At 36.6% G+C, this 16,945-nt stretch overlaps 1 protein-coding gene across 1 annotated transcript in view; it reads right to left on the bottom strand.

Moving 5' to 3' along the window:
• PRKCH (protein kinase C eta) overlaps nt 1-16,945 on the bottom strand; it is a 221,872-nt gene that overhangs the window by 86,340 nt on the left and 118,587 nt on the right. The window contains exon 9 of the mRNA XM_027842860.1: nt 839-993. Within this exon, the coding sequence (XP_027698661.1) occupies nt 839-993 (155 nt within the window). The remainder of the gene's footprint in view (nt 1-838; nt 994-16,945) is intronic.

Raw genomic sequence — 16,945 nt, 5'->3', positions numbered from 1 at the left:
GCCATTCTTTTTCCCCTATTAAAGTTTCTAAGGTCTATGAGAATGTTGTTTTAAAAACCATTTGGTATGTTTGCCCAGAGAAACCTTGATTTTTGTACTTCCCATAAAAGTCAAAAGAAGGTAACAGTTTCACCTTCATGGAAAGAAAGAGTGTATGTGGTAGTTCCATTCTTATTTACTAATACTAATATCAATCACTAGCATTTATATACAGCCTACAGGTAATGATTTCGACATTGGCATTCAAGGCTTATTTTTATAAATGATAAATATTTCCAGGAAGGGGATGTTTTTCATCATAGTTGAACTTCTACCTATTCAATAGTACAAAGATAATCAGTCTAACCTTTATTTTACAATAGCACCAGAGGTGGCAATACTAACGCTATTCATTCCTAGAGCAGAATTATCTATGAGGAACCAATTCATGTTAAATATTGACACATGATAAAAGAAAGTGACTCTGGATATAGATTTGGAGATTTAGAGGACAGCATTTTCAGAAAATTAAACAGAAGAACATATGAAGATTTTCACAGTTTGAGAAACGTAAATATCCACTACCATGTGTTTGATTGAACTATAATTTCAAGAACAGTTGTTAAGCTAATGTGCAAGACCCTAGAGATTCAGCGGCAAAAACAAAACAGCCGTACGCTGGAGAAGCTTATATTCTATGTATTCATTTTTTCCTACTACAAAAAGGAAACCAATAATTTACAGTGAACTGATAGAGATATTGATGGAAAATAAAGGGTTGACCATGTGGAATGGAAGACCAGGTCTGCCTGGGAAAGGTAAGGCATTGGGGGATTGGATCCTGAAATCCAGAACTCACCTATAAATGATCCCTTTCTCATGTAGAAACATAAGGGCAGAAATAATTTCTGCAGCATAGAAGCGAGCTCGTGCCTCATCAAAACGACGAGATTTCTGGATGTGGAACATCAAGTCCCCTCCATTCACAAATTCCATCACAAAAAATAGGCGATCCTAGCAACAAACATAAGAATGGGAAATAAAGGATTAAATATTAAAAATAAATAAATAAAAGTTTATATTAACACAGGGATCAAAGTCATTAAATGGTCGTAGCAAGGAAGAGATCCTTCATCTGGCATTATACAATGAATATATTAGAGTATCAGATAACATCAAGATAAATTCTATTAGAAATCAATTACTGGTGTAAGACTGTGTCAGGAGGTTATTGGAACAATACACCAGTAATATCTCTAGGTCTATCCTAACTTTACCCTCCAATGAAACTCCCTGTGAAAGTAAGGACTGCATGACCATTTATTAGAGATATTACAGCGGGGAAATTTCATATTTTGGTTAAGAATTAGGTTGGATGAATTCTAATGTACATTCTAACTCTATCATTTTATGTTGGACATTTTAGAGGAAATAAAAATAGCATATAATATGGTCCTTGACCTCAGGGACCTTTCAGTCTTTGTTGCTATGATCAAATTAACATGTATCGAACAATTAGAGAGTAACTTAATGCCAAATGGTACTGACTATATGAGCTAAAAGACTTCAAAGAAGGGTAAAGTCAATTTAGGCCGGAATAGTAAAAGAGGACCTGAGCTAAACCTGGAGATTTTAGTAGTTTTTAGGCAGGCAAAGACAAGGGGTGAGGACATCATAACCAATAAGAAAAGGAGAAGGGATAGATACATGAATAAGCATGGCGTACAACGGTGGTATCAAAGAAATGCATTGCTGCGGGCTACATATTGACTTAGAAAACCACAAGTTAACATTATCTATGTCTTACTGTATTTTCATTTATTTTGCCAAACATTTCCCAATTACTTTTTAATCTGGTTCTGCCCACTGCATATTGAGAAGGCCTGCCTTGAAAGAAAACAGGGTGTACCTAAGGGAAATCATAGGAATAACCAATAGGACCCTAACTTTCTTGCTCATACTATATAATCTATATGCGCTTCATCGGAGGAGAAGTGGTTGCAACGTTGCAGTGGAGGAATAGGTTTGTTCTCTCACCATTTGAGGAGAAAATTGGGCAAGAGAGAAGCCTGTAGGGCAGTCCTTCCATAGGGGAATGACTGATCCTCTGATTTTCTGGTATTACCCTCATCACATAAGACGACTTGATAATGACTATAATTAACAAAGCTGCCTTATTGGTTTAATGATTATAATTCAGCATGATGAATTGGAAAGACTGTTCCAAGTGTAACAACATTTGCAGGCAAAGGGCCTAAATTTTAATCCGGCCTCTCTTATTTTCTGTATGACTGAGCAAGTCACTTGACATTCCTGAGCCTCAGTTCTTCATCTGAATCATAAGGATTGATTAAATTTGACTGCCTCAGAAGCTCACATTTTGGAGATTCCATGTGTTTGGTGAGTATGAGTTTTGTGATTTTTATAATAGCTCACATTTTCATAGTACTTCATGAAGGATTTTCCTTGAAATCACCCAGAGAGGCAACTTTTCTAAGTTTCATTACTCTGAGTCCTAAAGAGTCTCAGAGAGGGCATAAGCTATTAGCCCACCACCACAATTGTCTTTGATATTCTAGAGGGTCACTGACCTTTTTTCATTAAAATGCTGGCATTATTAATGAAATGACCAATTACCTAGAAATTATGTCTCTCAAACTTTTTAAACGTCACAGAGTTTATATTCTAAAGAGGAGACAAAAAGTATATATGTGTATATATAAAAATATATAATATAAATATATACCATTTATCTATATTTTAAAATATAAATATATTGTATTTATGAATAAGTAAAACATATATGTTAGCATGTGTACAACACATATTAAAAAACTCAATGCAAAGTACTTAACTACAAGAGAAATCATCTGCCATGGCCACAATAACATGGAAAGCAGCAAAGCCTGGACACAAACACAGGTTTAGTGACTCTAACTCAAGGGTTCCCATCAAACTTGGTTTTGTTTCTTTTTAATTCCCATACCCATTGGTTTTTACTAAACTTTCCTGTGTTTCCTATTCTCCATATGCAAGAAAATACATTCTAGAGTTGACCATGCATATGTGCTTAAATAGATTAATTTTTTATAAAGGAAACTCTGGCACAAAGCCTTTGACCAGGTAAAACACTCAAAGGTTTGCCACAATGACCACAATCATGTAAATGGAAAGAATGACCAATCACACACACAATCACAACTGAATGGTAAAAAATCTTAAAGAACAAGCAGAATGGTTTGAAAGAACAGATGTGAAAGGATATTCCCAATTCCCTCCTTTGTAGAGATGGGAAGTCCACAAGTATTGTAAAGTACCTGCATTTTTCTGGACTTTTTCAATGGAACCAAGCTTTCTGTCCCTCTAAGAAGCCTGTAATCCTATAATCTCCAGAATAACTGATTTATCTTAACATCATCTGAATGATTTTGTGACTTGGAAATCTACCTCCCTCCTTTTGGGGGAAGGAAGTTAGCATTTACAAACCACAAACAAAGAAAAGATTATTTTATTTTCAGTTTCAAATGTTGCCAAATAACAATCCATTTGCTTATCCTTGTGGTTGTAAGGAACATGTTATCAGGAATGTAATGCAACTTCCTTTTTCCCATAAATGAAAGTTTTATTATATGCCATAAACATTTCATTGTTTGGCTGTTATTGCTATTTATTTCCCTGTCGGTGAGACTAGAATTTCAGATTGAAAGTTGGCCCTATCTAATACATTCATATATGCACATAACATATGCACATATAGTTTGATTATCTACAGAAAAAATACTTTGTCATTTGTCAGTTTCCAAATATAAGTTGATATGCCAGAGTTCTAAGATTGGGTTTTTAGAACTTCAGACCATATATTCTATTTTTTTTTCATTTTACATACAAATGATCATCATGGTCACCTGAGAAGGGGTCCATAGGTTTTACCATGGACCAAAAGGGGGTCCATGCCACACAAAAGGTTAAACATTACCGCTCTAAACATTGATGTTGCTCCTAACATATAGCTATGAAGTCAATAAGGGTTCAGTTGTGATTCTCAAGTTTAGAGAAGAACTGAAACATTATATATTAGAAAACTGATCAAAACTTCTGGGAGTCACAAATGAACACAAAAAAGAACCTAGGAGTTCTGACACCACCACTATCCCTCAGATGCTTTCAGACACTCTAGGATCCTGAATCCAAGAACTTTGGGAATAGTAATGTCTACAAGCCACAGGACCTGCTTCTAGCCCAGCCCCCACAACCATCATTAAGGTGAGGGTGCCCACCTTCCTCATCAGCACTACTATCAACTCTGCTGATCAACTGCCAGCAACAGGAATATAAGCATGGTAGTCCTGGGTGCCATAGCAACTCTCACATCACAATGTCTGCTTCTAGCTCCTCCCTCACAGTCATCATCCAGGAAAGCAACTTCTATGGAGAGGAGGCTAGCCATTCCCACCAAATGCCAACCATCTGGCAAATCAATGTGGTTAAAACAGAGAGTGAGAAAAAAAGAGAGAGAGAGAGAGACAGACAGACAGACAGACAAAAGCCAGGGTGCACTAGACAAGTCAAAACAACACTACCTTGACCCTGATAGGGATAGCCCAGGACCCTGAACCCAAAAACCTTGGGAACAGCAATGCTTCCAGTCCATTGCCCTTAGCCACCTAAAGAGCCCATTAAGAATACATTTTTTATAAATTTGTTTGTGTGTATATACATATCTATATCTGTATCTATATGTATGTATTCCAAATTTCAGTTCATTGCCTAAAAGAAATTTAAGATTAGTGCCTGATTCTGAACTTAAACAAAACATTAATTTGGACCTTTTGCTTTCCTTATGTTCTTTGTTTTGTTTCCCAAGAATTAAATGAAAATAAATAGGCAGTTAGGAGGTGCAGCGGATAGAAGGGTAGATCGAGAGTCAGAAAGAACTGAATTCAAAACTGGCCTCAGACACTTACTAACTGTGTGACCCTGAAGAAGTCACTTACCCTCTGCTTGCCTCAGTTTCCTCATCTGTAAAATGGTGATAATAATAGCATCTACCTCCCAGGGTTGTTGTGAGGATTAAATAAGAACATCGTAAAGCACTGTAGCATAGTACCTGGCATATAACAAGCATTCTATGAATGCTTATTCCTTTTCTCCTTCCCCTAGGAGGTTGTATTTTAATGTCAGCTCTAAATCCAAATTGCTGAACCTTTTGTTTCCTTTTTTTCCCCCTCCTGCATCCTGTCTCAGGTACCAACCAACCAAACCCAAATAAGTACAAGTATTCATGTGTTTTGAAAAAAGAAGGCTCAGTGAATAAAAGACAAATCAGAAGTCTTTTTTGCCCTGTGTCTTGTGACTGGCAATAGAAGTATTCTACTCATCATTTGCATGGGTTTCATTTCTGGGGTCAACAAGCTTTTGAATATCAAATCATGCTCTAGGGGTCAGAGAGAAAGGTCTCCAAGACCTCAGAATAGAAAAATACCATCCAAGTGATAACAGCTACTTTTACAAAGTACGAAATCTACAAAGCTTTCCTAAGTAGTGTTCTTCTGCAGGCAGACTAATGGGCAGGCAGGCATGCAGGTAGGAAGGGAATAAGCATTTATTAAATGCCTAATATATGCCAGATACTGTGCTAAGTGCTTTAAAAATATTATCTCATTTGATCCTCACAACAACCCTAGGAGGTAGGTGCTATTATTATCCTCATTTTAAAGTTGTGGAAAATGAAGCTGACAGGTTAAGTGACTTGCCTAGTGTCACATGGCTAGTGAGTGTCTGAGTCTGGATTTGAACTCCGGTCCTGCTAACTTCTGGTCTAGCATTCTATCCACTGTACCAGTCAACTGTTTTGGTTTGTTGTTTTTTTTTTTTTACAGAAAACTAAAGTTCTGTGGTCCTCTTCTAAAGTTCTCTTTCTAAATCTATAAAGTAGAAGTTAAAAAGCAATAGCACTTGGATAGATGAAGTGATATGACAGAAACTAGTTCATTTCCTGGGCAAAGATTATACTATTCTTGCCTAAAAACACATTTTGCCACATCCTAGTTTCACCTCCATCCAAGGGCAATGATTTCTGAAAATCATGCCTGTCTAATGGAAGATTATCAAAATCAAATTGTTGTCTCAAAATATCAACATGTTGTCTCATCGTGCTCTCAGTAAGTAGGGTGACCATCCCTTATGTCACTGGCAGGAAAGCAACATAACTGGACCATGTAAGAAACATACTTGAGAACAATGATGCTAGGAAGGTAGAAGGCTTATACTGCTGGACACACTGCTGACCACACACCACCAGCCTTGATCCTAGAAGTCCTAAGCCCTGGTTTCATGTGGCATGTCTGCAGAGGCTATGTGATTGTCTGATTCCCACAGCCCACACATGAGTAGGCAGATATTTCAAATGGGGGTTTGGGGAAGGGAATACATGCTTGGTTTCTAGCACCTCTTATGACACTCCCTAGGTACATCTCCTGGGGGGTAAAAGATGGCAGCAGCAGCATTCTCTAGGCCTGGCTCCCAGTTTGGGGTGCAATATCTAATGGTCACAGCACCTTAGACATTTTAAAATGCCCCCAAATCAACTACCACTCTTGCAAATGCCAGTGAGGTTAATACCTTTGTGTTAGGGGCTCCTTGCTTGAACTGGATTTCTTACTAGGTTGAGCTTGCCAAGCATAGGATTATAAAACTAAAGCTATTGAAACAAAATTCATTAACCAGAGCTTCATTTCTAAGAATGCTACTAGTTCTTATGGAACTCATTTCCCCCCATTTTAAGACTCTACTTTTAATGAAAAAGTAAATCTGCTCACAAGTAGAAGACAGCTAAACTTCTCATGGTAAGCCAGGTTCCTTGTAACAGATTTTTCCCTATTCTGTGTGCAGTATTGAAAATATTTCTGTCAAAACCTGCAAAAGACTTATATAAATTGATGTAAAGTGAAGTAAGCAGAACTAGGAGAACACTGTACACAGTAACAGCAATATTGTATGACAATCAGCTATGAATGACTTAGTTATTCTCAGCAATGCAATGATCCAAGACAATCCCAAAGGACTTATGTTAAAAAATGCTGTCCACCTTCAGAGAAAGAACTGAAGGGGTCTGAATGTAGATCAAAGCAAACTTCTTTTTACTTTCTTTGTTTTTGTTTTTTTTTTTTTTTGGTCTGTGTTTTCTTTCACAAAATGACTAATATGGAAATATGTTTTGCATGGCTGCACATGTATAACCTATATAAAATTGCTTGCCTTCTCAATGAGGGGGGAGGGGAGAGAATTTGGAACTCAAAATAAAAAAAAATCAATAACAAATGTTAATGTATATAACCTATTTCAGATTGCTTACCATCTCAGGGAAGAGACTGGAGAGAGAAGGGGAGAGAATTTGGAACTCAGAATTTTTAAAAAGGAATGTTAAAAATTGTTTTTACATGTAATTGGAAAAAAAGAAAAATTTTTTATAAACAGAAAATATTTCTGTCCTCCCATCTCCTCTGAAAATAGAATGAATTTGGGGGCTGTTGCACTAAACAATCTTACTTCTAAACACTCTTTGGGAAAGGAAGAAAATGAGACAGAAAGCACACTTGGGAGGGAGTGGAAGATTTCCCTTTTAAAAATAATTCAGAAGCTAGGAATAGCATTCTGAATTTGTGGCAGATTCAATTGCTTTGTTCAAATTATCATGTAGAGCTAGCACTCCACCCTTTCTCAAAAAGCTCTGAGAAGGGCCTGGGTTTATTTCAAGTTGCATAATAAATCCTGAACCATAGTCTCTCTAATGCAGTTGGCTGTGTAGGGGCAGCAAGGAGGGGAGCCCGCTGAACTTTCTGGGAACTTTTACTGTTTCACCATCTTTCTTTGACAATGCTATCTACATTTGTAGAAATGAGGCATTCCAGTCAACAGGAAACAGTGACTGACGCAGAAGAGATTCTGAGGCAAACCACTCAGATGAGGAAATCTGTTTATGAAACATAATAAACTAGAAACATGATAAATCTCACTACACTGTAGATGTTCCTTTGTGCTTAAAAAATTTTCCAAAGGAAATAATAGTGAAAAGGGCCAAAAGAACTTCATTTTAAAACCAAATAACTTTGTTTAACTCTTACTTAATCCTTGCCAACAGGTAATAGGCACTTTGTCTCTTAGGTGAGAGTCTAATCCAAGGTGGGTGAGGTAATTCTCCAATGTACTCAAATGGATCTGTCATTTGGTAGCTAGATGGTGCAGTGGATTCACAATGAATTTTCAACTGAAATCTCTTACATGTTTTGTCTCTCTCTATTAGGATGTGGGCTCCTTAAGATCAGGGATTGTCTTTCTTTTCTATTTGTGTCTCTAGCATTTAGTACAATGCTTTGTACAAAGTTAAGTGGTTAACAAATGCTTTATTCATTGATTCATTCATTTATTTATCCATTGAGTCACCTAAATGGTTGAATCTATCTGCTATCCCTGTCTTTGTTCTTTTTTTTCCTTTTTTTTGGGGGGGGGTGTCATTTCTATATACCCTATAAGCACATATAGGACTATAATGTTAGGGTCCAAGTATGGTGATTCCACCATAGTTGGTGAAGGAAACATTCTGTCAAAATGCTTTTTATGAATCTTTTCCTTTTTCTTCTGTTTATAGCCCTTCCATTTTCATCCTTGAATGTCTTTGGGAATTGCTTAATTAGTGATCTTGCCATGCTTTTATTTATTTGATTTTATCCTCCACTGTTTCTCTCTGCTTTATGAGATATTGTTCATTATTCCCTATCACCCTTCTTTGTAAGATTTTAGAAATGCTTTTACATTTTAACCTAGCATTGCTTTTTGGCAACTATCTCTCTCCTTTGGTAAGCAAGTCAGATGTTTGCTAAGTAATGCACTTTTTTTTTTTTTAGGCAATTGGGGTTAAGTGACTTGCCCAGGGTCACACAGCTAGTGTCAAGTGTTTCATCTGAGGCCAGATTTGAACTCAGGTGCTCCTGACTTCAGGGCCGATGCTCTATCCACTGCGCCACCTAGTTGCCCCTAAGTGACGCACTTTTAAAACTCTGGTTCTCCTTGATGTGGTCATTAATTTAGTCATTCAGTCAACAAGCATTTATTAAGCACCTACTATGTGCCAGGTAGTTTGTTAAATGCTAGGGATACAAAGGAAGGGAAACAAATAAACAAAAAAAATCCCTCCTCTCAAGGAGCTCACATTTTAACTGGGGGAAAATATGCAAGCAACTATGTACAAAACAAGATATGGAAAGGATAAACTGGAGAGAATCAACAGTCACTAGCATTAGGTAGGCTTGGGAAAGGGCTTCTTGTAGAAGGTGGGATTTTATCTGAATTTTGAAGGAAGCCAGGGAGAGAGGCTGGGAGATAGGAATAAGGAGGAAGAGAAGTCCAAGAACAGGGGCTAGCCATTAAAAATGCTCCAGAATTGGGACATGGAATGGTGTATGTGAGGAGGCAAGATTGAAGAGAACATGGGTGGGGAGTAAGGTATAGTAAGACTGGAAAGGTAGAAGAGAGCCAGGATATGAAGAGCTTTAAACACCAAACAGAGTACTTTGTTTTGAATCCTGGAGGTGAAAGGGATCTGATAATGAAGTCTGCTTCAATTTTTGGACAAAATTATTATAATCAATGTCACTTCTGTTGCTCATTCTCTATTTTTTTTAAATTTCCAACTGCCTGTTTAAATAATTCAGGGTTAAGTTATTTCAATTGTACACCATATTTTTTTCTTATTGTTATTCTTATTTTTTAAAAACTAATCCTGAATTTAGCTCTGGTGAGTTGATCTCACTGTACAGACAACTGACTCAGGGATAAGCCCCGCATCAATAACAAGTCTTTTCTTGTTTTTTTTTAAAGAATAATTTGTTTCATTCTTTTTGGTGTTATTTAAGGCTTTCCATGTGTAGTGCTTACCAATTCTATTTTGAAGAAATTGTCCATGATGTAAAACATGAGGCTTCTGTGTAAGCCTTTAGACTTTCATTTCTTATTTCTAAACCATACTTTCCCATATATTTCTCCCCATCTTCACCTTTTCACTCTCTTGCATTGAAGTCAGTATCAGAGTGTACATTGGTTTGATTTGAAGTTCGTCAATGTAACAGTTCAAATTTCAAAACCAAGAGATAAGTTGAAGGCAGCAGCAATTTGCCAATTCATTAGAAACTTTAAAATATTTTGTCTTATTTTTAAAGTCTTTTTTTGTTTGAATGGAAAGAGCCTTGGACTTGGAATCAGAAGACCTTACTAGCTATATAACCATGGCAAATAATTCCCATTCCATCTTGAGAAATTTTAAAATATTTTAAAGAAAACCTGGTAAGTCCACCTTGGTACATTCATCACACTAGGCCAAAGAGGAAATTCAATATATTTCAGTTAATTATATTGCCTTATTTACATTTATGGAAGGAGGAGAAGATACAACAGAAACTAAGGAAAAGAAGAGAAAGTCAAAGGATTGAATATAAAAAAATCCATTTATATCAAATAATAAACCCTCAATTAATAAATTGAACTGTATATTCTTCATGAAACCTTAATAGTTCTCTTTGCCCTACTTCAGTCCAACCCTGCTGTGAAGCCTTCTCCAGCTTTGCTGGCCCTTGTTAGGGTATCCCTATTCTAATCATATAATGCCCTTTACTATTTTACAATTGTTTCATGTTTCTATCTTATCTCCCGAGTGAGCCTATCCTTGAGGCAGGGATGACGTGTTCTGTTTTTACTTAATTTAGTTATTTAGTAGACTCATAACTTGATACTTTTAAAATTGACAAAATAGCCTATCTACTTTTCTGATAAATAGGGTAAAAGAGATGGGTTAGTAGGGTGGTGGGAGGGAGAAACAACAACCACTAGATTGAGATTCAGAGGGACAAGGTAGAAAGAGCGGAAGAGGGTGCTAAGTCACACAGTGTTTTACACTGTCAACATACATTAACTTGATTGTTGGTGATCTAATTTGGGGACTCATCAAATGAGTGGACATACCACTAGAGGACTTGATTTCTTATGAGTTTTTATATTCTGGCTATAAGGCAGAATAAAGGCAACTAGGTGGCACAGTGGATAGGGCACCAGATCTGGAGTCAGGAAGACCTGAGTTCAAATCCTGCCTCAGTTCCTTCCTAGCTGTGTGATCTTGAGCAAGTCACTTTAACCTCTCTCTCACTTTCCTCATCTGTAAAATGGGGGTGATAATAACACCTACCTCTCAGGATTGTTGTACAAATCAAATGAGATAATATTTGTAAATTGCTTTACAAACTTTATAGTACTATATAAATACTCGCTATCATTATTATTGTTGATAATATTACTACTACTACTACTAAAATAATTGAAACCAGAACAAAGAACATTTCAGCTAAATGGAAGAATTACCCATAAGTTCTGCTTGGAGAGGCAAAGAAAGGAGTTGGCATTAATTTTATCATACGCTAAGAGGCAATATGAAGCATTACTTCATGCAATATTTAGTCCTTTTGTATTGCAGTGGTAATGATAAGTATGTGCAAAAAGACCACCATGAAAATAATTACAGTTTATGTACCAGTACTGGTTGCAGAGAATGAAGAGTTAAGGAAACTCTGTGACATACTTTGATACTAGGACACTTTGCTGCAAGGGTGGTAATAGGTGAGAGTGATGAGACTATCTCAGAAAGCATGGCTCAGGATGAAGGAATGTGGTAGGGCAAAGATTTGTAGACTTCACAGAGAAGCCTTATGACTTTATATCATGAATACTCCTTTAAGGAAAAAGTTAATAGGTACTGGACATGGCAAGCCCTGAAAAACATCTTAAAATGAAATTGATTTATTTTTAACAGACAGGAAAAGACTTGTTGATGTGGGTGTCATTGCTGAATCAGCTGTGTACAGTCAGAATAACTTGTTAGAGCAGAGAACAGAATTAGCAAAAAAACAAAACAAAAATTACATACTTGAAGAAAGCTTAATGATACTATGGAATAATGCAATGAGAATGAGAGTAATATGAGAATAATGAGAAGACAATAGGATCATGATAATTAGAATAGGATCATGGTATTCTAGGGTCCTTTTCTCAGTATCATATCCTATAGTCTTCTAGTTTTTTAACAATTTCTGACTTATGCTCTGACAAGTTGGTAGTCTGACTATACACAGCTATAGCATACAATCAAACAAGTCAATCCAGAGCCATTTAAACAAGTAATTAATACGGTAAAACATTTATGCAAAGAAATTACAATGACACTGATTATAATTTTATACAGGAGTTTATCTGATATAAATTAATTTCTATAACAAAGAGGAAAAAGGAGTACAAAAGACACTTTAGTCAGGAAGCACCTGACTTATTTGCCAAGTAGAGAGAGATGGTGGCCAAAGGCAACACCAGTGTGGAATATAAACTTTTTAGTAAAATCTTATGAAGAAAAATGACTATGAGAAATATTGCCTCATAAAGCATTGAGAAATAATGGAGGGTAACACCAGTTCATAAAGCAGAGAGAAATAATGGAAGATAATACCTGTTTAAAAAAGCTTGGTAAGCGATTCAACTAATGCCACCCCAAAAACATGTAAAAATGAAAATGGAAAGAGGACAACAAAACAAAAGAAAAATGGAAAAGATATGCAAAAGTTTTTATAACAAATTATAGAAACATCACGTTGGGATTTTACTACTACGGTTCCAGCTGTGTAAAGAGAACAAAAATGGTGGAATCAGCTAGGATAGATAAAATGTATATGAAGTAGATATATGCCAGAAGTGATAGAAATATGTGGGTGTTAAAGGACATGGTCATAAATTCATCAAGAGAAGAAAAGATACCCAAGGTAAGAAAATATCTTAGCCCTTTATAGTCAACCAAGAGAATGTCAACAACCACCAGTCTATATGCCTACGTTTCCACTCATACAGAATCCTTGAGACTCATCTACATGTTGCACTCAGGGAATGCTCATTGAGGTCATTAGTTGGCAATAGGGAGTTTTTCACATAGTGTTTGACTATACTATCATGGACTACATCTTTATTATAATGCAAGTGACTAAAAGATCTAGAGAATACAAAATGCCACTGTGTTTATTTTTTGTCATTTGTGAAAAAGTATTTGATTTACTAGGGCAAAACACTATTAAAAGCTCTCTTCTTTAAAAAAAAAAAAAAGATGTCTGCAATCCATATCAAAATCCTTCAAGATTTCTTGAAAGAAATAACAACAGAATAGTCTTGTTTAGTGACCCTCTGATCACAAGCATTGGCTGTGGAATAAAATAGGAAGATTCAGGACTGATAAAAATGTTTTCCATTGTGTCAGGGTTGTCCAAAGCACATTTTCAGCTAAAGAGGGACTCCCTGTGGAAAGTGAAATCCTTTAGATGCCCTTGTTAGCAGATGGTATCATACTGGTTGTAGCAAGGCCCAGAACATTTCAGAACCTCCTAGAAGAAATCTGTTACTAGTAAAAAGATTTGGTCTGACTGGACACCCAGCCCAGAACAAGTGGATAACAAATATCTAGTGTCTAGAGTATGATATACAGTTGGAGTTACAAAGTATAGAATTTATCAATCAGTAGGGTGGAAAGCAAGCTGAACCCAGAATTAAATGGAAAGAGGAGAGTAGGCTAGATTACCTTTGAGAAACTACAAAGCTGCTTCAATTACCAGTAGCTTCTCTTACAAACAAAGGTCCGTCTTGTTTAATAGCAAAGTTCTATTGTTGTTATATGTCCATAAAGTACAGAACAAAAGAGTCTCTAAAGAACTCAAATGAAGCATCACACAAAGAGGAATATAGAGGCACCTAGTGGGTATGAACGGCTTTCCAATATGTTATCAATGAGGAACTTAGAAGATCAGAAAGAAAAGATCTCATGAGGGAACTATATGATAGGTAAAGATGATGGGTTGATCATAGTGCAAGGATGAATGATTACTCAAGTACCACTGATTGACTTGTGATGTCAGAAGAAATCCAGTTGAACTTCTAAGCTGTTAATGTAGACCTGCTGTGATACTCCTAAGAAAACACAGGTAAGTGTCTCATAAGCATAGATGGGTTGAACCCATGCACTGCTGGAAGAAACATAAAAATTGGTGACACCAAAGATCCATTTGAGAGTATGAGAATCCTGAATACAGGCATCTCTTGCTTTAAGAATATCCAAAGTTTACAAAGTCAAAGGATCATTGGTCTCTAGGAGCAAAACTTTATTTCCAGGGGCAGTTAGCTCCACAGGAATAATGTTCCAATGGGCAATTAGCCAAATAACATGGCAATGAGATTTCACCACTTTACAGTTAGAGTGTACTGTTCTAGGCCAAGACTAACTCAAGCCAGTCCAATGGGCTCAAGGTTAGATGTCAATGAAATACTCTTAGACCGTATAACATCCAATAAAAGAAAGTTTACTTAACAATGGAAAGATGACTAAATACTAATTCAGGATGACACAGCTCCCTTCTGCTTCCACATTTCCAGGTACTTCCATGGTGGCAGCATCTGGTCAGGAAGGTGCACTGACTTTTAAGGCATTAGGGTTTGATCAAGCCACAGGAGCAGCAACTCCTCTTAGGCTGTGCCTTTTGTACCCAAGGCAAACAAGAACCAATGTCAGTGGCTCAAATCTTAGGGACATTTCCCTGACCCTTTAAAGAGAAACTAGCCTGGCCTACGTGAAATAAATGCTGCTCCTACCACAGTAACAATATGCAAAATGACATTGGACAGGGACCTCATATAGGGTACAGTACAGTATAAAAAAGTCTAGATTATGAAAAAGATAAGATTATTTGCTTTACAAAAGGAATCAGAATATGATCCCTTTAAATGATGCATTCTCTTGGTGAATTTAAAATACAATTTGATTCTTGAAAATTCATTTCAGATGTATTTGTGTTGCAGAAAGTGAGATAAACACACGAACTTTTTGTAATGGCTAGAAGAAAAACTAAAAAGATTGCCAGTAACTTTTTACTTGATCGTAAATAATTTCAATCTCAAGAACCTGGAAGCTTGCATACTCCTATAGAAGTAAAGACTGTCTTTCTCTATGAGGTACATCTTACGCTTCTGTTTCATAAACTACTCTCTAGTGGTAAGAATCCTGGGAAATGAATTAATTATTTTAGGATGTGAGTAAATTGTAGCATTAGAATGGCACCCCAAAGGCCCAAGGTAGAGCATTTGTACAAGTACTTAACAGAGCAGATTACATACTAGGAAAAGTGATTCAAAACACAATGTGTAACATACTTTGTGATAACATTCACAAGTTTGTAAAATAATGGAAGGAAGTGATGTTATAGCTAAAGGACTGAAGGGCCAATTTTTTTCTTTACAAGGAAGGATGTCACTATAATGTTCACATGGATGCTTCTCTATTAAATTCTCTAGTTTTCTTCCAGGGAATAGATTTCTTTTCAAATTGATGGCTATGTATTCACCATTTCTCTCTGAAGCATTTTCCCAACAGTAAACATTTGCCTTTATTATTCATTGAAGGAAGAAGAGATCTCTACTTCTGTAGCTAAAGATGGGAACAGAAGATAAGCCAAACAAGGAGAAAAATAATCAGATCCAGATTAGAAAATTAGATCAGAAACAAGGTGGATTAAGGGCTAAGGTAATTCAGATGGGTCAGTTTAGACTATATACAACAGGAACTAAGATAAAACACAAACATAGCATCATTTCCCAATAACAAAGCATCTAAGGTTTTCATGTTTTGATCCATTTTCAATTTAGAGGGGTTTAGTCAATTTTGGCTGATTAAAACACTGACTATGTATAAGACATTTAACTTCTACCAGTTCCACCTTCAGGACCAGCTGCCTCTTTTTCAACTAATCTCTATAGGGAATGAGACAGAAAGTCAATAAGATTAGTATAGAGAAATTGGTAAGTATCAGTGAAGGCCCAGATGAAGTTATGTGCCAGAATTTTAGTGGATGGAACCACTTTGATTTCATGGTTTTCTTAAGAAAGGGAAGGATCGGTAGAAGTAATACAGTCCAATCTCTTCATTTTGCATTTGAAAAAGGCAAAGTTTAGATAAGGTTAAGTGACTTGCCCAAGATCACAAAGACAGAAGTGTCAAGTAGTAGCTGGCAATAGCTGTTGGAATTACCATAGGGTTAAGGCTAGGTATGGAAGCCAAGTGAAGCCACAATGGAATAAAGAGATTATTACTGTGAAGGGGAGAGTAGGAGAGCTGGAAGGATAAAAGGGTTGTGGTTGAAAAAGGGAATTTTAAAGTTCTGGGTCTTGCCGTAATGATGGGATGAGGTGAACTGTAAGTTTGCTTCCAACACTAAAATTCTTTTACAAAATTAATTTTTATTGATTTGTTCTATATCATCTTTACTTCCCAAGCCCCAACCCTGGTAATAAAGAATAAAAAAAGGAAAAAGGCATTTCAGAAAAACTAAACAGTGCATCATTTAAGTCCAACAGCATATGTAGTATTCCACATCCATAGTCCCTTGCTTCTCTGCAAAGTAAGGAGATCAGTGTATTCTCTAATTTCTCTGGGGTCAAGTTAGGCCATTGTAATTACAACAAGAACAGACCAGTTCAAAACCTGGGGAGTTATGGAAATATGGAACAGGCAGTGAATAGAAACCCAGAAGGGAGTCAAAGCAGAATGGGGAATGTGCCATTCCTTCCCACTTGGGTCCACACTGCCCCCCATCTCTGAGTACTCCGTCACTCCTACCACTACTATACAGGGAGCCCTAAATAATCTTTAACCAACCGTTAGGGTTGGTAGTGCAAGTTTCTCCCAATTTCACTGAAGAGAAAACAGGCCACCAGAGATTATGTGATTACCTGTGAACACATGGCTATTAAATACCAGAACCAGGACCCAAACCCAGATCTTCTAAATTCAAGATTCTAAATGCTAATGTGCTTTTTGACTCAAGGCTAATGAGCAGGTCAAAAG

This window comes from Vombatus ursinus, unplaced genomic scaffold (genome assembly GCF_900497805.2).
Source record: "Vombatus ursinus unplaced genomic scaffold, bare-nosed wombat genome assembly UNPS02014893.1, whole genome shotgun sequence".
Lineage (NCBI taxonomy): Eukaryota > Metazoa > Chordata > Mammalia > Diprotodontia > Vombatidae > Vombatus > Vombatus ursinus.
Note: the sequence above shows the minus strand (reverse complement) of the source record. Positions and strands in the feature narration are given on the sequence as shown.